This window comes from Camelina sativa, chromosome 3 (assembly GCF_030686135.1).
Source record: "Camelina sativa cultivar CO46 ecotype springtype chromosome 3, ASM3068613v1".
Lineage (NCBI taxonomy): Eukaryota > Viridiplantae > Streptophyta > Magnoliopsida > Brassicales > Brassicaceae > Camelina > Camelina sativa.
In genome coordinates, this window is record NC_141882.1 from 25,158,900 (window position 1) to 25,180,509 (window position 21,610).

General features: G+C 35.2%; 4 protein-coding genes across 5 annotated transcripts; 2 read left to right on the forward strand and 2 right to left on the reverse strand.

Annotated features, from left to right (window-relative positions):
- Positions 1 to 610: 610 nt before the first annotated feature.
- LOC104777694 (lysine histidine transporter-like 8) lies at positions 611 to 3,589 on the reverse strand. Its single transcript, XM_010501989.3, has 5 exons — positions 3,022 to 3,589; positions 2,234 to 2,367; positions 1,671 to 2,098; positions 1,427 to 1,558; positions 611 to 1,270 (listed from the first exon to the last, which is right to left on the reverse strand). Exons 1-5 carry the CDS (start codon positions 3,396 to 3,398, stop codon positions 782 to 784), a joined length of 1,560 nt encoding a protein of 519 aa, XP_010500291.1. The 5' UTR covers positions 3,399 to 3,589; the 3' UTR covers positions 611 to 781.
- Positions 3,590 to 8,017: 4,428 nt separating this feature from the next.
- Positions 8,018 to 10,427, forward strand: LOC104777695 (protein TUNICAMYCIN INDUCED 1). Its single transcript, XM_010501991.3, has 3 exons — positions 8,018 to 8,329; positions 8,407 to 8,721; positions 9,517 to 10,427. Exons 1-3 carry the CDS (start codon positions 8,204 to 8,206, stop codon positions 10,255 to 10,257), a joined length of 1,182 nt encoding a protein of 393 aa, XP_010500293.2. The 5' UTR covers positions 8,018 to 8,203; the 3' UTR covers positions 10,258 to 10,427.
- A 1,209-nt stretch (positions 10,428 to 11,636) lies between these two features.
- On the forward strand, positions 11,637 to 13,881 carry LOC104779186 (serpin-ZX). The gene is made up of 2 exons (XM_087506775.1): positions 11,637 to 12,223; positions 12,943 to 13,881. Exons 1-2 carry the CDS (start codon positions 11,834 to 11,836, stop codon positions 13,726 to 13,728), a joined length of 1,176 nt encoding a protein of 391 aa, XP_087362901.1. The 5' UTR covers positions 11,637 to 11,833; the 3' UTR covers positions 13,729 to 13,881.
- Positions 13,882 to 16,831: 2,950 nt separating this feature from the next.
- On the reverse strand, positions 16,832 to 21,548 carry LOC104777696 (receptor-like protein 7). Of its 2 annotated transcripts, none has more exons than XM_010501993.2 (2): positions 17,351 to 21,548; positions 16,832 to 17,224 (listed from the first exon to the last, which is right to left on the reverse strand). In XM_010501993.2, exons 1-2 carry the CDS (start codon positions 21,456 to 21,458, stop codon positions 16,956 to 16,958), a joined length of 4,377 nt encoding a protein of 1,458 aa, XP_010500295.2. In that variant the 5' UTR covers positions 21,459 to 21,548; the 3' UTR covers positions 16,832 to 16,955. The 2 variants fall into 2 exon arrangements, with proteins under 2 accessions (XP_010500295.2, XP_010500294.2); XM_010501992.2 differs by having other exon boundaries at positions 16,832 to 17,278.
- Positions 21,549 to 21,610: the final 62 nt, after the last annotated feature.

Below are 21,610 nucleotides of genomic sequence, written 5' to 3' on the forward strand. Positions count from 1 at the left end.
TATCAATTTCCATAATTACACAACTATGATGCCGTTTCCCAATTTTGTAGCTTCTCACATCATTGTCTCTCAGCATGTGTGTTGTGACTTCTCTCGTCTTATCCCTACATCAATTATTATTATGCTCATCTGATATTTTTTGTCTTCTATGAGATCCATATATAGTTTTATGATTTCAAACTTTGATTACCAAATGAACCAAATGAATTAAAGAAGAAGAAACAATTATCAAAATTAATACTAGTATAAATCAGCAAAAGATAGAAATAATTTAATAATAAGCTTTAATGTTGTTATATATATATATATATATATATATATATATATATTTTATCAATTCTTGTTTTTAAAGAGTTTTAGTTAAACTTGGTTGTTGAAAACTGAAAAGCTTTCTGCAACAAGGTTTTCAAAGATAAGAATCATAAGATACACATACATAGGTTCATCGCCTGAAATAATTATTTTTCCCAAGCGTGCTTATTTTGTTGTTAAAGATAAAAAACACATGCCAAATTTTACTAGGTGCTCATTTTGTGAAAAAAATATGCAGCACTTCAGTTATTTAAATCTTTAATCACAAACAAAGAGTTTCCACTTCAACCACTCGTGATACTTCAAAAATCCAAATTCTATATACTGAATAAAAGCTTACTGAATATAATACACATTACATTGATCAAACTTCAGAATACATAAAAGCACTCTTAAACAAAACACATACAATACAAAATCTCTTAAAACTTCAAACATGCCAACCAAACAAAACATATGCTATTACTACTTAGTTAGGTGGCTTGAAGAACTTGAGCTTAAGTCCATTTGTAACCATACTCCAGATCCCACCAATTGAGAATGCCAAGCTGAATGCAACTCCCAACCAACCCAAACCCCAGTGGAAATACCAATTGAAACTGTATTTCGCTGGTTTCTTAATCAATACCCACATGAAGCAAGGATAAGCAAAGGTGACAGGTAGCGTGAGTCCACCGAGCAAACCCGCGAGACTAGACAGGAAAGGGAGAGCAACACCGATGAAAAAAGAGACAAAGCCGAAAAAAACTCGGAAACCTGATCTGACCCATATCGAACAAGGTTTGTTGGTTCGGCTTGTGTAGCCAGCCTCAAAACTGTCAAAGGCGGGCATCGAGTATATCTGAAAGCTGCTCAGACAGCTGAAGACAACTAGTAGAAATGCTGTCGCTAACAAGCCTCTTGGAATGTCATGAATATGGAATGCATATAAAGCAGCAAGCATACCTCCTGAAGGCATCTGAATGACCAAGGAAAATTTTCATAAACCATAACTTCTTTAATACATTTTGCTAAACAAAACTGAGGTCAGACTAGATTTCACAAACCAAAACTGAACCAAACATCAGACTAGACTTCCTTAATTGACAATACATATATAGTAAGTGGAACTTACAAGGTTCCCATAAGCCCAAAAGCCTCCAATGGAGATTGGAAAGATACACAGAGCAATGAAGAAGTAAGAAATCTTGGCTCCTCTCCACATTGGTACATGAGCTGGATGCTTAAACGTAGATGGCATAGTCGACTACAAATATTTTCAAAACTTAGAATGAATCACAAGTACTCAAATATGTGCATTATCTATAAACAGAAACCCTATAAAAAAATCTATAAACAGAAACATTTTGCATTATTACCTGAATTTCCAAAACCAAGTTGTGACCTCTAAAGGCAAAAGCTATAATGCCAAGAGCATTCAAAACCGCGAAGAGCGAACCAGAAGTTGAAGGCATAGAAAGAGGCTCGTATGAGATAGTGGCTGGTCTTGGTTGGCTCACAGAGAGAACCCAAACCATTGTGGAATAAGTTATTGCTGTCACTGCTCCTATCAAGGAGAGTCCCGCGATCGAATTGAGGTTTGGAAGCTGTGACAGAACGATGCATAGAGATGTAAACACCAAATACCATTCGACTGTTGTCAAAGGGTTGGAGGTGCAAAGTGGACCGCAAACTATTTGGAAGAAGAGTTTCATTGTCTCTCCACCGATCAGAATCAGCGCTGTCGCGGTTCCTGCTGATAAGTAAACCGTGGGAAACAGTGCAAGCCAAACTCCCAACCTTTCTCCTGTTTTAAATCAAGAATCCAAGACTTAAGTAATAGAAGGACACAAAGTTAGTGTCACATTTTGGTTCCTTCTTATAGAGACATATACATATATAGTAGACGCCTTAAATGTTCAATTCAATTTTATCATTTTACCAAATGCAGCTTGTGCAAGCTCGACATATCGATTGTAGCGCTTCCCGGGGACAGCTTCGTGTAACTGAACTAGAATCCACAGTGTGTATAGTTGCCAACAATAGGCTATTGTCAAAGAGAGTATTCCCCAACTCCTGTGACAACAATAATTCACTTCTTCAAGTTAGAAACAATCATATGCATCATCTTAAATAACAATCTGACTTGATCCATCACTAAGCTGAAATACTCAACCTAAAAGCCATAACAAGTTATATATAGGCTTCAAATGTTTAAACTTGTAACAATAATAGTGTAACACATAAATATTTATCTTTTTTGTACATATGTACCTACTTATACCAGGAAATAAAAAAGGAGAATAAAAGTATATAATAAATGTAAATTTTGCCGGAAGTTAACAAGAAACAAAATCAATGATAAAGGAGGGCACTGACTTAATCTAAATTAAAGCAAAAAAGTATGTCTGTGAGTAGCCACATGTGTAATGATGGAAGCATGAGATGAAAGAAAATATCTACTGCAAAAATATTGATATGTTTTCAAAGTTAAAAAGTAAATTAGTCCATATACTAATATTATTTCCGACAAGAAAAAAAAAAACAATTTGATTTGTGCCCAAACAATAACATGTAAAGTGAACCCTGAAATTGGATCTGAACACCAAAGAGAGTTGAACCAACCCTCGCCGTTCACTAGAAAAAATAATCTGAAAAGACTAAACACAAACTTCAAGAAGAAAAAAAACTCAAAAACAAGAAAGAGAATCAAGAAAACGCAAAACGCACCAGCCAAGAAACGCAAACGCGACGGGAAGAACAAGGGCTTGGAAACCAACACCAGCGTTCAGATTGTGAAACGCAGCGTAGTGAGCGTTTCCATTACGAGACTCAGTGATTGGGAGCCAAGCGTCTTGTGGGTTAAGCTTAGTGAGGTGACCAACATCTTCAAGATACCCTTTCATGTTGACAAGAACTCGTTTCATAGGTGTACCAATCGGGCTCAAGAACCTCGGAGATATGAAAGAGGTTGGTGTCCATGTCGCCGACGATGGTTTGGTGGCCGGACGAGGTGATCTTTGTCCCGAGGGAGTAAGAATCTCCGGTGTTGAAACTCGTGGTGTGGCTGGTATTGATATTAGCTCTGTCTCGGGTCTTTCGTCCATTGGAGAGCAGGTCAAGAGTGCTAGAAGAAATGATGTTTTGGTTTTGTGTCTTTTTTTTTTTTTACTCACTATCACTCTCTCACTCCCCCTATTTAGAGGGGATTTATTTGCCTTTTATGTTTTTAAGGACAACTTTATTGGTATTGAAACAAATTTTTATTTAGATACAAAAAGATGATAAACTAAGTAACAAAGGTACATTATTTACTGTTTCATAATATAGAATGTTTTAGAGAGATTTTTTGTTTCATAATATAAGATGTTTTCAAGTTTCTATGCAACTTTTTAGTTAAGTTAATATTATTTAATATGCAGTATTGTTTTTGATTGGTTGAACTTTTAAAAAGTAAACACTTTTTAATCTGCGTGCTTTTGTTAAAACATCTTATATTTTGAAACGGAGGGACATAGTTATTTATAAACAATTTTTTTGTAATATTCGGATGAAAATAGCCTTCAATTCAATACAAAAGTTCTGACCATAGGTTTGACCAATGAGTATATGATAGTGGGGTCAAATTTTGAACATTATGACCAATTTGTTTTTTTTTCTTCTATCAAAAATATTCAAATCTAGTATTTCAGTTCGGTCCTAGTCAAAATAATATATATCTTAGTTAAAAAAAGAAAATTGAAATAAGTAACTGGAAAATGGGGAGAATTCAAGACTAACCAAAATTTTCAAACTTCACATTTGTATCCTACACAATTTAATACAATGATGGAATCTCATTGACTATAATCTTAAGAAAAATAACTAGACTAACACCCTATGACTAATATTATTCTAATAACTAGATTACTAATATGAATCTTTTTTTTTGTTGCTAAAAGACTCTTAACCTTGTATTTAGTATTTTATTAATGATTGCTACTTTGAATTAATATTTACCTATATATATATATGTTTTTGCCAACAAATATATATCTATCATTTTTTTTATCTTAACATTGAGCCACAATATACCGGTTCATTAGCCAAATCCCTATATTCATAAAAAGTAGAACTGATGATTGATGTTTTAGCTAGAACTATCATTTGTAATTAGACTAAAATCACTTCACTATATATATGTGATTTTAAGTATGCTTTTTTTATTTACATCAATCTTGTCAATATTAAGTATGAAATCCATCAATAATAACTTTCTTTTTTTCTTTCTCTTTTTTTTGGTTAAATGACATATTTCATTGAATTTATTTTTCTTTAAATTTAATTTCCATTAGTGATAAGACTAAAGAATAGATTTCCGAATACAGTACGTGCCCAATGGGATGTGTCATGTAATGTAAATATGATAACACTAAAGATTTTTTTCTAAAAATAAGTTTTCAACCAATTTGTTTTCTTTATATATATGTTTTATAAGTTTACAGAATAAATTCATATCAAATTTATCTTGTGAGTATCAAATTATAATTTGTATATCAAATTGGTTGACAAGTAGTTTGTTTTCTTTATATATATGTTTTATAAGTTTTTTTTTCAGAGGACTAAGTAATTTATATCCGTAACTTGTGAACTTTGTTCAGGCAAATTTACATTGAATACAGTTAGTAAGTATAATAATAGTTCAACGTTGTATCCTCCAAAAGCTTCCTATAATTTATCTTAGCATCCTAGTCCCTTGAAGTTAAAACTGCACTCAGATTATCTAGTCAAAGATTTTAATTATTAGTATTTAAAATTATATTTACAAAAACACTGTTTTACAAAAAGAGTGTTAAGACTGGTGACTAATGGGTTTGAAACCAAAACAGTAGACCACCTACATAATCGGGTGCACTCGCCAATGTACTTAATCGGTTTCGAATACCCTTATCGAGTATTGATATGTGAGCTTGGGGGCTGCTGGCATTGATGTCTCTCCATGACGTCGAATTTTACGTTCCCTCCAAATACTATATACAGTATATGGATAGTGGAGTGAAACACGTACGAGTGAAGTCGTGAAGTAGAAGAATTTGTGAGTAAGAGAACTAGACACTCCCATCTAGTTGTGAATCTGTTGCCAAGAATGCCTCGTAAGAGCAGACTAGATATATTCCACCTGAGCAGATTATAGCATGAGAAAAACAAGTGATCCCTTGTCTCCACTCCTCCACAAAAAAACACAGTTTCCTTTCATACCTATATTCCACCTGAGCAATCTATCTCTTGTGGCTAGGCGATTTAGAATAGCAACCCAACTTATGAAGGAATACTTTGGTGTGGTCTGGAGTTGAGGAACCGAACAACCTAAAAATATATATTTAATTACTTGTATTTTATTCTCACTGTTTCATTTCATTATCCATAATGCATCAAACATTGATTTCGAAAATTCACAAACTATCATTTCATTTACTTTATCTCATTATGATCCATATATATATATATATTTTCTTTGGAATCTATTGGATACATGATCCACCAATTCTTATAATTGAATTGCGATACATTATCAGAAAATAAAAAACCTTAAATCTGATGTTGAACAATTAGTCGATGTATTAAAATTCACATGAATAAGAAACCATATATGGAGCCTTTTCTTGCCGATGTCATTGACGCAGCCCTTCTCCACTACACTTGGAGTTACAAGCCTTGGTTTGGGCAATGAAGTCTATTCTTGTCGGTGGTTTTGATTGTCAACGTTTCGAAACAGATTGTGCGGAACTTGTCGCAATGGTGCAGTCCCCCAACAAATGACTGGCCTTTTCTATCTTGTTTAACGACTTCACTTTGCTCCAATCTTTCATTCCTTTTTTCACTTTGACCAGGATTGCCCGTGCGTCAAATGTGAGGGTCTAACTCGTTCTTCGAGAACTTTAGTTTCAGAATTTTTTTTGTAAACTCGTATCCTCTGATTTGGGCAGCCAATCTTAAAGTTATTTTCTAATTATATATGGATTTGTCGTTCATCTACTACAAGTTTACTTAGATTTTTGTTGTTGTTGTACATCATATCAAATTATGAATCACTAAACTTGAATAAGGATATATATCTTTGAAATAGATTTTAGAATGCTATTATTTATTCCCAGTGAAATGACAAGAAATATATATCACAAAATATTTCGATATGAAATGTTTATGTCATAAAATCTAATTATTTTTCGCGCCCAAAAACCGTTACCATTTATCTTTAGTTTACGAGCGAATTTTAAAATAAAATCGAATAAATTAAGTGAAACAACAACAACAACACCAGAGATGCCTATTAGGTTAATAAATATGAACCTATATTTTTTTGTCTAAAATGTTTTATTTGACCACAAATTGTAGAAAATGTATTCATGGGTAATCTGAAAATTTATTTTGCACTTCAACTAATAACAATTTAACATACAGGAACATCTAATTACTTACTCTTGAGTTCTTAAGTTTTATCAATATAAGTACCAAGCTAGGTCTTCCGTTTATACCCAGATCTATAAACATATCTTTAATCAAAATTTTACGTGAAGCTATTGAGAAATAAAAAATGGATCTTGGTCATCGCTCTAACAACAACAACGAAAGTAGTTCTAGGTCTAGTGATCTGTCGTATTTCAAAGAATAAAAATCAGTGTATCCTTTTGTTTTTGTAATTGAAATATAGCTCTTATTATTAAGATGCAATATATTAAAAGGGAACAAAGTCCAAATTAATAAAAACAAAACAACAACAGATAAAAGAGAAGATTTGATATAGAACAATTGTCCTCAAGGTTCATCCCACATATCCCTCCACCTTTTTGATAACACAACTGTTCTGATAGCTTCTTCTATGGTAAGCCTTCTTAAGATATCAAACAAAAGATCGGTTGGGAGGTCGCTAATTCGGTCTTGAGTATTGTCTTCATCAACAATAACACTTTGGTTTTGTGCATCAGATGATGGTAATGGATTATTCTCCATGGATTGATGCAAAGTTAGAGCAGGAAATGATAATTTTGTGAAGAAGAGAGAACTTTTTCTTTTTTACTTCTGGATTATTCATATGTAAGAGAAAAAGAGGTGATAACATGCATGTATATATTCTTGATATGTAGTTAATTACGAGGAGATGAGAAAAGACTAAATAAAGACAATAAAAATAATTGGGGTTATTTTCATAATTAAAAAAATCTAACCAAGTTTAAAGAAAGAAATTTTTTTCATTTGAACATTTTCCTTTTATTTGACTTTCACACACGAAAATTGGGAAAATTTAACACATGGAACCAATTTCCTTTTATAAAATGTTATATACTAAGTAAGAAATATTTATTTGAAAAAAAAAAATCAAAATTTGATTACAAAATAGAAAAATAAAGCTGCAAACAATTTCTTGAGATGCAGAAGAAATACAACATATTTTTGGTTCTGATTCTGTCATATATATAAAAGATTAAAATATGAAAAGTATTGGTAATATATGTAAATCAGTGTAAACAAAAACTAAATAACTAAGCTATATTAGTCTAACAAATAAATATAAATGTAATCGATATAGTTATTTTTCATGAAACTATAACTCCATATATAATCCCCATTTTATGTGAATATTTACAAACAAAATTTTATGTAGTATATTACATATTATTTAAAATTATTGATTTTTGCATGAACTAAATTTTTTATATATAATAGTTGCAAATATTAAATTTAAATCGTTAAGAGTAAATGTGGTATAGAGCGCACTAACCATGTGAAAGACTTGCCACATCACTAACAAGTAAAAAGAAACCGATATTTGGAAAACATCAATGGGCTTTATCGTCATTTCCTTAAAAAGAGCCGCGACGAGACAGTCGTTGACGACGATGACGGTTACGACGGCGTAAACCTTATCGGACGAATGAAGATGTATCGCTCTCCTTTCTCCGTCATACTCTCTCTCTTCTTCCAAGCCCTTGCTCTTGCCGTAGCTCTCGATCCGTCGCAGCCTGAAGAATCCAACATCACAGCAACACCTATTCTACAGGTAAATTTTCAAATCGATTAAAATCAATCTTCGTCTCCGGTGTTTAATCGCCCTAACAATTGATTTTGTTTACTTAGGATGTGTTGAAAGAGATAACGGTGAAGCAGAAGTGGAATCTGGAGGAAGTGATATTTAAGAAATTGGAAGTTAAGAAGCTTCGTATTGGTATTGGTCGGAGATTTGAGATCCGGATCCGATTAGGCAAGAGTCGATTCGTTTTCATCTTCCCAGATGAAGTAACCGATTGGAGAAGAAGCGTCGGAGGAAGAGATGAGGAGTTGCAGGAAGTAGTTCGGGAAGTTAATTCGACTAAGGTTCTTGATCCGCTTGTATTGAAAGGTCCATTTGAGTTACGAGTTGATGGCGATGGCCTTCTCTCGCTTGAGTTGCCGGTAAATGTTCTTCTTGCATCGCTTTATTCGAGACTCTCTTACTGTTGTGATCTATTCAATGTTAGGATTATCGGAGGAATTAGAAACTTAGGTCTTGTTTTTAGTGAATTTTTGGCGATTCTGCTGATGAGAGTGTGAATCATTCTTATTGTTCCATTGGAATGTGCATCAGAATTTGGTTTTTGTGTTTCTCCTTCAAGTGCAAAACGTACAGAAAGTTCTGAATAAACTTTGAGGAGGAACTAGTATTTGTGTTTAAACCTAAAAACCCAGATAGTGTCAGAGTTTTCAAGAAAAATGTTATCGACTTTTGGAGCATAAGAACTCTAAAAACCTCTGCTTTGTTCTTAAGTCTAAATGTTTCTTTCCATGTTTCAAAGCAAATTGCGGTAGTAGCTAAGCACAAGATTTGCTATGATTGATTTTTAAGATCTATTCATTGCTCGGACTATCTGAGGAATTAAGCACATAAGTCTTGTTAGGTGAAATTCTGGCGTTTTCATTCCTGGTCTCGAGCAGTTGCTTGTTCAAATGTTCCTGTTCCATTGGGGTTTACATTAAACTATGCTATTTTATTTGATCTTGGCTTTAAGTGCAAAAACTAATGAACGCTCTGAATAACGTTTTAAGGAAGACTTGATTTTTGTGTTCTTAAACCTAAAAACCCTGACAGTGTCAATATAAAACTTTGCTTTGATATAAAATCTGCAAGTTCCTTTCCATGTTTTGTAATCTTTGTGTGTGAGTAGCTTTTTTTATCACTGATGACTTCGAGCTTTTATGGTTTGTTTTCAGATGAACATTTCACATAGCGGTTTAAAACGAGTTCTTGTCAGTGAGGGCATCTCAGTAGAAATAAGGGAAGCTCAAGCAGTCTCTCTTTTCCACTCATCCCATCGAAGATATGCTGCTACTGTCGATTCTGTATATATCAAAGAAGGAAGTTCTTTATTGTCGTTTCAGGGTTCTGTGTGCATGCCATTGCCTCCCATACAAATCGTAGGATCAGCTTCATTGGTTGCCTTTAAGACTCCGAATGATTCGCAAATCAAGACTTCTTATTTATCCGATGAGGCAATCCATTTACATGCAGAAAAATGTTATTATAAAGCTCACACGTACAGGCAGCATCGTTTCCCTACGGATCTTCTTGGCTTGAAGATTGACAAGTTGGAAAAACTTCTGAGCTCTTTTGGGAATGGAACCCGACAAACAGTAAGCTCTGTGACAGCGAAATTAAAGGCATCAGGCATGGTACGGTTTCAGTTGGAGATCGAGAGAAGTATTGGGAGGAATGAGAGTGTAATAAATAAAAGAGTCGAGTGGAGAACAAAACCAAAGATCGAACGGGTTTGGTTTGAAGTAACGGCGAAAATTGAAGGGGATAAGTTGAAAACAGTGGGGATGAGAAAAGTGGTGCCTTTCATTGAAGTGGATACAGAAGCATGGAGCAGTTTGATGTCTAACATGTCATTCACTAAGTTTCCATCATTTCTTGTTCCTCAAGAAGCTTTAACACTCGATGTTAAATGGTAGGCGCGACACTTTTGTAAGTAACTTTGTCTTTTGTTTTTGTTTCTCTCTCTTTACACTTTTGATGATCTCCCAGAAAGGCAGAAACCACAATGTAATGATGGATTGTATTTAATCGCCCTTGTATGTATGTATATACTTCTGGTTCTATAAAGGATTATTTATCACGAAAATTGGTGAAAGGAGTTGTGTTAGGCTTAGGCATCATTGCATGAACAAGTGTTGGATTTTGAGATTGTGTTAGTTTTACATTTATTTTCTTCACTTCAAATTTACAATTATCTCTCATTTTAATTATACTATGAATTAAATTATAACTCCTGTGGTAGTTTAAATATTTTTCAATTATGTAAACGTGAAATGTTTGGGTCAACAAAGTTATTTAGTCCGACCCATGTAAATCACAAAAATATAGCACTTTGAGAAGAAACCCATCTTATATTATAATTATAGTTATATAAAATATTTAAAAATGACCATTTCCAGATTATTACTTTATTTTGGTCTTAATTTTTGTTTTTGTCATCACAAACTTGAATTAAAATTCATAAAAGTTTTGTAATCGGTCTGGTCGAATACATGTTTTATTTTATACTCATCGCTTGCTTGCACCGAGAGGTAAACACAACAAGTCGTCTATAAGCAAAGCACAGATTCATACTCTTTTTAAATTTATTTCATATAAGTTCTAGTTCCATCGTACGGAGTCTTACACATCATTTCAAAACATTTTGTCAACTGTTTCTTTAAAGTTTAGCCGATGTTTCACGTTCTTCGCTTGGCGCTTCGACGTATACGGTGAGCGTATTCTCCTTACACGTATTATATGATCGACATTATAAATTTGGTTTACACAAATCATTTGACCGACATAACAAAACATTAATCTGATTTTTCTTTTACTTTATATCTAACAAGTTTGGTTTTTTTTTTTGAAATGCCAATAGTTCGTTTTATTTAACACGCTCCAAAATTTTAATGGGGTTTGACAGACTTGGTCTAATAAAAACCACAATTTTTAAAATTAGTAATTTGTTGTATTTTTTTATGTCTGTTAGTTTTGCAGATTAGCCTATATACTCTTTTTTTTTTTTTTTTTTTGGCAGCTGTCCTCATACTTTTCAAGTTTTAGTTTTTTTTGTTAATTTTACGAAGAATATTCCAAATTATAATTTGTCTACTCAATTACAAATGATGATCACAATTTTAAGCAAATTTAGATCTAAAACAAGAAAATAATATTTTCATTAAAATGTAAATAGAGATATTCTCATATATATCACCACTAAATTTTAGTTAAAATAATTGCATAACCCAGCTACAGAGTAGAATAATCCACAAAACCCACAGTTAAAAAAGAATTAGATCACTTTATTATAACCATTGAGTCATTGACCGACATATGGAGAGAGTCGTGTCACCCAAAAAAAAAAATGGACCGACATGTCAATTTATATAATCTTTATTTTAACTATATAGTATTCAAATGGGTAATGTTCTAAAAAATAAATGAATATCTCAACCGTCTCCTCCTATACACAGCAAACTCGTCGACCAGTCACGACCACCTCCGGCGAAAATGGACGTGCGTGAATCAATCTCGACGCAAAACCAAGTCTCAATGAGTTTCGCCAAACACGTGATCACCACCGTCTCTCAAAACTCCAACGTCATCTTCTCTCCGGCTTCAATCAACGTCGTACTCAGTGTAATCGCCGCTGGATCCACCGGCGCTACCAAAGATCAGATCCTCTCTTTTCTCAAGTTCTCTTCCACTGATCAGCTCAATACTTTCTCTTCCGATATCGTCTCCGCTGTTCTCGCTGACGGTAGTGCTAACGGTGGTCCGAAGCTCTCGGTCGCTAATGGCGCCTGGATCGATAAGTCTCTCTCGTTTAAGCCGTCGTTTAAGAAGCTTCTGGAAGATTCTTACAGAGCTGCTTCGAATCAAGCTGATTTCCAATCGAAGGTGAGATTCTAATTTGGTTTTTCCAATTTGATTTCTTGGTTCTGTGATCTAGGGTTTGAAAGCATTGAGAGAGGCTTAGCATCTTGTGATGGTTATGAACTTTGTGTGGACTTTAAACTCTTTAGTAGACACAATCAAAGGCCAATATGTGGCTTTGTTGTTTCTTAATGTTACCCTGACCCTGAGGATGTATGTATCTGTCCATTGTTTCTTATGCATCTTTGGTTTGTGTGAAATTTTAGTGGCTTGTGATTTGAGTTACTGTTAGGGTTTATGTTGACGAATGACGATTACTCTGTTCTGGTTCTGTTTGTAGCGTTTTAAAACATGGAGACTTATCTTTTGATCATTAGGAACTTTGTGTGGACTGTATTAGACACATTTAAAGAACAAAATGTGGATTTTTTTTTTTTGTTTTTGAGTTTCACTGTTGATCTGTATATTGCTTCTTATGCGTCTTTGGTTTGTGTGAAAATTGATTATAGGTTTTATGTTGATGATTATTTTGTTTCCTAGGTTTGCCGTGAGGATCTGTATGTGATAATTGATTCTTATGCATCTTGGCTTGTCTGAAACTTGAGTGGTTTGTGGTTTGATGTAGTGATCGGGTTTATGTTGATGGTTTTGTTTTGAAAGCTGTGGTAGTAATGTTTTAAAGGTTTGTGATTTATTTTACTGATTGATAAGGTTTTGTGTGTTGATGATTTTTTGTTATGAAGGCTGTGGAAGTGATTGCTGAGGTGAATTCATGGGCTGAAAAGGAGACAAATGGTCTCATCACTGAGGTTCTTCCAGAAGGATCAGCTGATAGTATGACCAAATTGATCTTCGCAAATGCATTGTACTTCAAGGGCACATGGAATGAGAAATTCGATGAGTCATTAACAAAAGACGGTGACTTTCACCTTCTTGACGGTAAAAAAGTGACTGCACCATTCATGACCTGCAAGAAGAAACAGTACGTAAGTGCTTACGATGGGTTCAAAGTATTGGGACTTCCTTACTTACAAGGACAGGATAGACGACAATTCTCCATGTACTTTTATCTTCCCGATTCCAACAACGGACTGTCTGATCTGCTTGACAAAATAGTTTCTGCTCCTGGGTTCTTAGACAGCCACATTCCACGCAGACAAGTTAAAGTTGGTGAATTCAAGATTCCGAAGTTTAAATTCTCTTTCGGGTTCGACGCTTCAGACGTTTTGAAAGGATTGGGGCTGACTTCACCATTCAGTGGTGAAGACGGTCTAACTGAGATGGTTGAATCTCCAGAGATGGGGAAGAATCTATGCGTATCGAACATTTTTCATAAAGCATGTATCGAAGTGAACGAAGAAGGAACAGAAGCTGCAGCGGCATCAGCTGGAGTTATAAAGCTAAGGTCTTTGGCTATGATGGAAGACGAGATAGATTTTGTGGCGGATCATCCGTTTCTGTTGGTGGTCACTGAGAACATAACAGGAGTGATTCTGTTCATCGGCCAAGTTGTTGATCCGTTGCATTAAAACTAATTTGGAGCTTACTGGTTTTACTTATAGTCGAGTATTCAATAAATGAGTGTTTTTACGAGTGATGATGATGATTTGAGGACTAATCTTTGTGCTATGTACATCGTTTTTGATGTCTGTAATAATGATAACATCCCTTCGTTTGGTACATGTTTTGATGGATCTCAAAGCTTTTCTAACACAGTAAATATACTCATAGGTTCAATATGATAATTCCTCTCATACATGAAACTTGATTCATCAGATATAAATAATGCTTGATGCATCACATGCTTGCTTTTTCTTCATGAAATATTACAAATTATTTATGATGTTATCATATATACCAACTTCATCGAACATAACAGCAATGCATGCGTAAATGATTTCTGGTGGTCCGTTGCTTGCTTCGGCCAAAAAACTTCATGAACCACTCATGCTTGTACGAAGCCACTATGTATCCCATCGCTAATCCAAATACAACTCCAGGTGCAAAGCCTAAACCTGCTGCTACCCAAGTGAATGATTCTTCTTCTTCTTCTTCTTTTGTCTCCATTAGTTTAGGTTGTGGTGGTGGTGGCGCTTTGATATCTCCACAAACATCCTTAAGGGAAGGACCATTAAGTCCAGGGTTCCCTTCATATGAGGAGCAATTTTGTCGTTGAAACTGTGTGCCTTGTGGTATGGAACCTTCAAGCTGGTTATGTGAAACGTTTATCACTTCGAGAGAAGAGAGGGTTCCAAGCTCAGGAGGAATCTCACCAGAAATCTTGTTTTGGGATAGGTCTAGTGACTCCAGAAATCTTGATTCACCAGAAATCTTTTTCAGTAAGAGTAAAAATATAATTTTAATATTAGACTAATAAAATATTTTAAATAATTATTAAAAAATATTATTTTTCACTCTAATTAATTATGGACAAAATTACTAATTAATCTTTCAAAATTGTAAACCAATAAAAGTTTTAAAAATTAATATTTTATATCTAAATATACGATATGGTTATTTTTAATAACTATAATTGGAAAATTTTGTTAAAATTATAAATTATGATTCTCCAATCATATTTAAAAGTTTTCATGTTTAAAATATAATAAAAGGTTTCATGTTTAAAATAAGTTTGATTTGGACATTTGAATGTACGAATATGTTAATAGAGTCTGGTATGGTATATTGGTATCTGAAAAAAAAATATCTTAACATTTTTAATACATGTTAATAGAATTGTCGGATCGGTTTAATTCAGAAAAAAAATCTGATTGCACTAATCGGATCATCATTCATTATTATCTTAGTCGAAATAGAAAACTATCATATTATTCCGATAACAAATATGAGCTTCTAATGAAATCATACTATATTAATTGAGAAGTACAAATATGACACTAACGTTATAGATTGTTAAAAGTTACATTGTCATGCCATTAGACTTAACTATTAAGGCAAATGTTTAATTTTTCAGTAATAAAAATATAATTTTAATATTAGACTTATAAAATATTGTAAATAATAATTAATTACCTAAAATATTATTTCTCTCTCTAAATAATTATGGACTAAAATTACTAATTAATTTTTAAAAATTGTAAACCAATCAAAATTTTAAAAATTAAGATTTTATATCTAAGTATACAATATTATTATTTTTAATAACTATATTTGAAAAAAAAAATATTTTAAGTTATGATTCTCCAGTCACCTTTTTTTTTAATTTCATTTACAAATTGTTTTGAATTATCATATAATACAAATTCCAATAATACGATAAAAAAAAAATATTGTCACAACCGAGGTTCGAACCCTGATCTTATACATGTGGACAGAAACCCTTACTACTCGATCCAGCTCAAAAATTGCAAGATTCAACAATGAGCGTCTTCAGATTTATCGAATTCCGAGAAAACACTTCCATTACCAGATCCACGAGTTAGATTCAAACAAAGAACAAAAATCATAGCCAGAGATTCATTGCTCAAGCTAACGGACTTGCAATCACATGAGAGAGCAAGCTTAATCACCAAATCGAATCCATTGAATATTGACGCCAGGAAAGAGAAAATCTCATCCTTAGCATCTAGAGATAACTGATGACGAGACTGAATTACGGCGTCGAACAGTGGTGGAGGAAGCTCAAGTGAGCGCTGTAGTTGAGGGAGGTAGCCAAAGATGAATTTTGTGCGAGTTCAATTCTTTTTGTTACGTCTAAGCTATAGTTATATGATTGAACAAAAAGTGTTGCATGGGATCCACCAAGTCCGAGATAGCAATGTCCAATTAGTCACGAATGCCATCAAACTTGATATGATCTCCAGCGTCATACATTCCTTTCGACAAGTCGATGTTTGTTTCATTTCCACAAAATCTTACTAGCGTTCCAGCTTGTAAATTAAATAAAAGAAGAGAAGATTAAACTCAGATAACTAATTTTAAACTTGGAACCCTCTGTGTTTTCTGACATGATGCTGACACAAGTTGCTACTAAATTTTGAACTATTGTCCAAATCAGATGGCTGGTAAATGATTCTGAGATTGATGTGAATCTGCTTAAGGAAAAAGATACGGAAGTTGTAGAACGAGTTTGAGGATTAAAAACGCAGCCATCATAAAGTCGTTGTGACGTGCCATGAACTAGAAGAACAAATTCAAAGGTGAACAGTATCAGCTTTACTAGAATGTGAAAGAGCCTAGATGTTCCCATTTCTCGTACTTCTTATGATCAAGTTTTGTGTTAATTAGCCTGGATGTTTTATACGTATATATTTTCACTTTATCCTAGAAACAGAAACACTTCTTTGGTTGCGACGAGTGACGACTGAGATCAAGAGCAAACAGGTAAATTTTCCCATGCTTCTCAACTTTTGTTCCGTGCCAATCACATTTTGCTTACAATATTTCAGCTTCATAAACTTGACTTCCTTTCTGCATTTGGATTCGTGTTCAAGTGGATTCAAATTGAAGCTCATTGCTCACTATACCACCTAGCTACAATCAGTTTAGGTGCATAATTATATCTAATCACAGACACAAAGACAAACAAAACCATGCACATCTATAGGAGATTTGAGTAAACGAAGTTGCTTATCAAACAACTTGTACATTTTAATATTGATGGGTCTGTCATTGAATTAATCTTTTTGCTAGTCTTTGGTTTAATAAAAGTTCAAAACATGTATTATACAAAACATGCGATACAACAAATTATTTATGAACATATATAACAACGATGCGATTAGGAAGAAATAATTTATTGATGAGTGACTTGACAAGTTCTGGTGCTCTGTTGCTTGGTTCGGCCAAAAATCTTCATGAACCACTCATGCTTGTACGAAGTCGTTATGTATCCCATCGCTAGCCCAAATACAACTCCTGGTCCAAAGCCTACACCTGCTGCTACCCAACTCAATGATTCTTCTTCTTCTTCTTCTTCTTTTGTCTCCACCAGTTCGGGTTGTGGTGGTGTTTTGATATCTCCACAAACATCCTTAAGGGAAGGACCATCAAGTCCGGGGTTTCCTTCATAAGAGGAGCAATTTTGTCGTTGAAATTGTGTGCCTTGTGGTATGGAACCTACAAGCTGGTTATGTGAAACGTTTATCCACTCGAGAGAAGAGAGAGTCCCAAGTTCAGAAGGAATCGTACCAGAAATATTGTTTTGGGATAGGTCAAGTGACTCAAGATTCGTCAAGTTTGCCAAAGAAGATGGGATGTGGCCCGTGAAATCATTGCTTGACATGTTGAGAATACGAAGCTCCTTCAGCAGACCAACAGAATCAGGAATTGTTCCATGGAGTTGATTTCCTGAAAAATCGATGGCTGTGAAGATTGTAAGGATACGTTCCATCTCCATTGACACTCCTTTAATCATCAACACAAGTGAAAAGTAGTAGCTTCCTGAACCACTCCGAATGTACTCTGGTTCTATATTATTATCTCTCATGGAGGACATGGCAGTCCAGTTCAAAAAGTAATCAGATGGCAATGTACCAAAGAAGTCATTATATGATACATCAATGATTTTCAACTGAGAAAACCCAAACCAAACCCCATCAGCGTTATGTAATGTGCCATGAAACTTGTTAGAGCGAATGACGAGAACTTGAAGCTTCTGCAAAGAACTCAAGTGGAAGGGAAATATGTCGTTGATTGTGTTGCTTGCCACATTTAAAACTTCCAAGGCTGAGCAACCAACAAGAGAAGCAGGAATTTTTCCCTCTAATCGGTTGTGACTGATGTCAATTGACGTTAAGCTCTTGGCGTTATGAAATATTTCAGGAAGAATGCCGTTGAGTCTGTTGTTACGGAGATTCAGATATGAAAGAGACCTCATGAGAGTCTCTAAACACCGAGGAATTGAGCCTTGGAGATTGTTGTCTGATAGATCAAGAACCTCTAGAGAGCTTAGTCCACATATTTGACTCTCACCCGAAATCATGTTTTGGGATAGGTCTAATGACTCCAGATTCGTCAGGTTTGCCAAAGAAGATGGGATGTGGCCTGTGAAAGCATTGCTTGACAAGTTGAGAATACGAAGCTCCTTCAGCAAACCAATGGAATCAGGAATTGTTCCATGGAGTTGATTTCCTGAAAAATCGATGGCTGTGAAGATTGTATGGATACGTTCCATCTCCATTGACACTCCTTTAATCATCAACACAAGTGAAAAGTAGTAGCTTATTGAACCACTCCGAATGTACTCTGGTTCTATATTATCATCACTCTTGGAAGACATGGCAGTCCAGTTCAAAAAGTAATCAGATGGCAATGTACCAAAGAAGTCATTATATGATACATCAATGATTTTCAACTGAGGAAACCCAAACCAAACCCCATCAGCGTTATGTAATGTGCCATGAAACTTGTTAGAGCGGAGGACGAGAACTTGAAACTTCATGAACCACTCATGCTTGTACGAAGCCACTATGTATCCCATCGCTAATCCAAATACAACTCCAGGTGCAAAGCCTAAACCTGCTGCTACCCAAGTGAATGATTCTTCTTCTTCTTCTTCTTTTGTCTCCATTAGTTTAGGTTGTGGTGGTGGTGGCGCTTTGATATCTCCACAAACATCCTTAAGGGAAGGACCATTAAGTCCAGGGTTCCCTTCATATGAGGAGCAATTTTGTCGTTGAAACTGTGTGCCTTGTGGTATGGAACCTTCAAGCTGGTTATGTGAAACGTTTATCACTTCGAGAGAAGAGAGGGTTCCAAGCTCAGGAGGAATCTCACCAGAAATCTTGTTTTGGGATAGGTCTAGTGACTCCAGATTAGTCAAGTTTGCCATAGTAGATGGGATGTGGCCCGTGAAAGCATTGTTAGACATGTTGAGGATACGAAGCTCCTTCAGTAAACCAACAGAATCAGGAATCGGCCCATGGAGTTGATTTCCTGAAAAATCGATGGCTGTGTAGATTGTAAGGATACGTTCCATCTCCATCGACACTCCTTTACTCATCAAGACAAGTGAAGTGTAGTAGCTTTCTGAAGGACCTGTAATGTACTCTGGTTCTATATTATCATCACTCTTGGAAGACATGGCAGTCCAGTTCAAAAGGTAATCAGATGGCAATGTACCAACAAAGTCATTAGATGATACATCAATGATTTTCAACCGAGGAAATCCAAACCAAACCGTATCAGAATTATGTAATGTGCCACGAAACATGTTAGAGCGGAGGACGAGAACTTGAAGCTTCTGCAAAGAATTCAAGTGGAAGGGAAACATGTCGTTGAATGTGTTGCTTCCCACGTTCAAAACTTCCAAGGCAGAGCAACCACCAAGAGAAGCTGGCATTTTTCCCTCTAATCGGTTTTGGCTGACGTCAAGTGTTATTAAGCTCTTGGCGTTCTGAAACATTTCAGGAAGAATGTCGCTGAGTCTGTTGTTACGGAGATTTAGATCTGAAAGAGAACTCATCACCAGAGTCTCTAAGCACCAAGGAATTGAGCCGTTGAGGTTGTTGTTTGATAGATCTAGAACCTCTAGAGAGCTTAGTCCACATACTGATCGAGGTATCTCCCCGGTGAAGTTATTCTTAGAACCCAAAAAATAATTGAGATGCTTTGAAGGTGGGATGAAGAGTGGTCCTTGAAAATCATTTGAGCTTAGATCTACCATAGTGATTTGACTCTCAGGAGAAACTTTTGAGGATCCATTAAAACCGCTGAGAGAGTTATTAGAGAGATTCACATTGGACAACATCGGTAGTCTCCACAACCAGTCTGGTAGTTGACCTTTGATTTTATTGTTGGAAAGATCTAGGTGTTCTAGATATCTTCCGTTTCTTATGAACTCAGGGAACTCAGTGATGTTGCAGCCTGGCAAGTCCAAATATGCCAAATTTGATGAAAAAACAGAATCAGAAGTGATGTTTGCGGTTGAAAGAGGGATGCCCGAGAGAGATAACATCTCCAGCTTCTTGAGAGGCGAGAAGACATTTAAGTCAACAACTCCTGGATCGACGACTTTGTTGTAATTTTTACTTCCAACATAAAAGTCTTCTAAATTAGGCAGCAGAGAGATATTCCCAATCCCAGTAAAGTCGTCGAATTCGTTATAACTCAAACGGATTGTGGTCAATGAGGGAATTTGGACTAGGGATGAAAGGACGGCTCCCGTAAAAGGATTATCATCAGCATAAAAAGACTCTAATTTGGAGAATTGGCTGATGATTGGTGGAAGGGAACCTGTGAACTGATTTGAAGAGAGAGAGAGTGTACGTAGTTGGGTCAAATTGAGTATCGAAGCTGGCAAGTTTCCACTGAGCTTGTTAGCCGAAACTTCAAAATCAGTCAATTGTTGTAGATTGCCAATTGATGATGGGAGTTCACCAACAAAACTATTAGAAGAGAGATCGAGATGAGAGAGATGAGAAAGGTTCCCAAGTGAAAATGGAATCTTCCCTGAGAACTTAGATAAGGAAAGGATCAAAGAAGTCAAATGTTTGAGGCTGCTAATGGAGTCTGGTATGAGGCCGGAAAAGGTTGTGTTTATAATGGTCAGCTCTACCAAAGAATTATTTTCACTAAACACGGGAAGATTTCCTCTCAGATTTATATTGTCGCTTAATCTAATGGACTGTAAGCTCGGTATCAGAAGAACACTACTTGGAAATTCACCAAAGAGGCTACAGTTGGTAAAATGTAATGATCTTAGAAATCGCATGTTTGAAAACTGTTGGGGGATTTCTGAAGAAATGTTTACATTGCTCATATCCAGTTCTCTAAGATTCCTCAAATTTTGAGCAAGTAGATGAAGAAAGGATCCATCAATGGATAAAGAAGAAAAATCTCTTGAAGATGAAAGATCAAGAGACACCAACTTGGTTAGTTGAAGAAGCTTGATTGGAATTTGCGAATTGTTGAAATTGTTGCCAGCGAGGTTCAGATGACGGAGATGGCGCAGTCTAAAAAGACTACTGTTGGATTTAAGTGGGCCATGGAGGAAGCTGTCACTAAGGTCTAGTCCGATCACTTTCCCCGACTTAGCAGCACACGTGATGCCATCCCAAGAACAACAATCACTTGTATTCACCCATGATTCTGTCTTCGGATAAGAGGACCCATATGAATAATCAGGTTCCTGGATCGAAAACTCACTCTTGAACTCAAGAAGAGCATCCCTTTGTTCGGAATGACACAAGTGTTGTGTAGAAGAAACAAACGTGTTTAGAATACTTGAAACGAGAAAAAGGAAACAGATGGAACGAAGAAGGAAGCTCATTCTCTGATTAGACAAGAAAGCTTTCATATTTGTGGAAATGAAAAAGTAATATGAAGTAGTGATGGTAAATTAGTGTTGCAGGTCACTACATATCAATAAACAAACACATGAAGGTCCGATTTGAAGTCTTTTCGACGAAAATTCTTTCCCACTAAATGTCATGTCTTTTCGACGAAAAT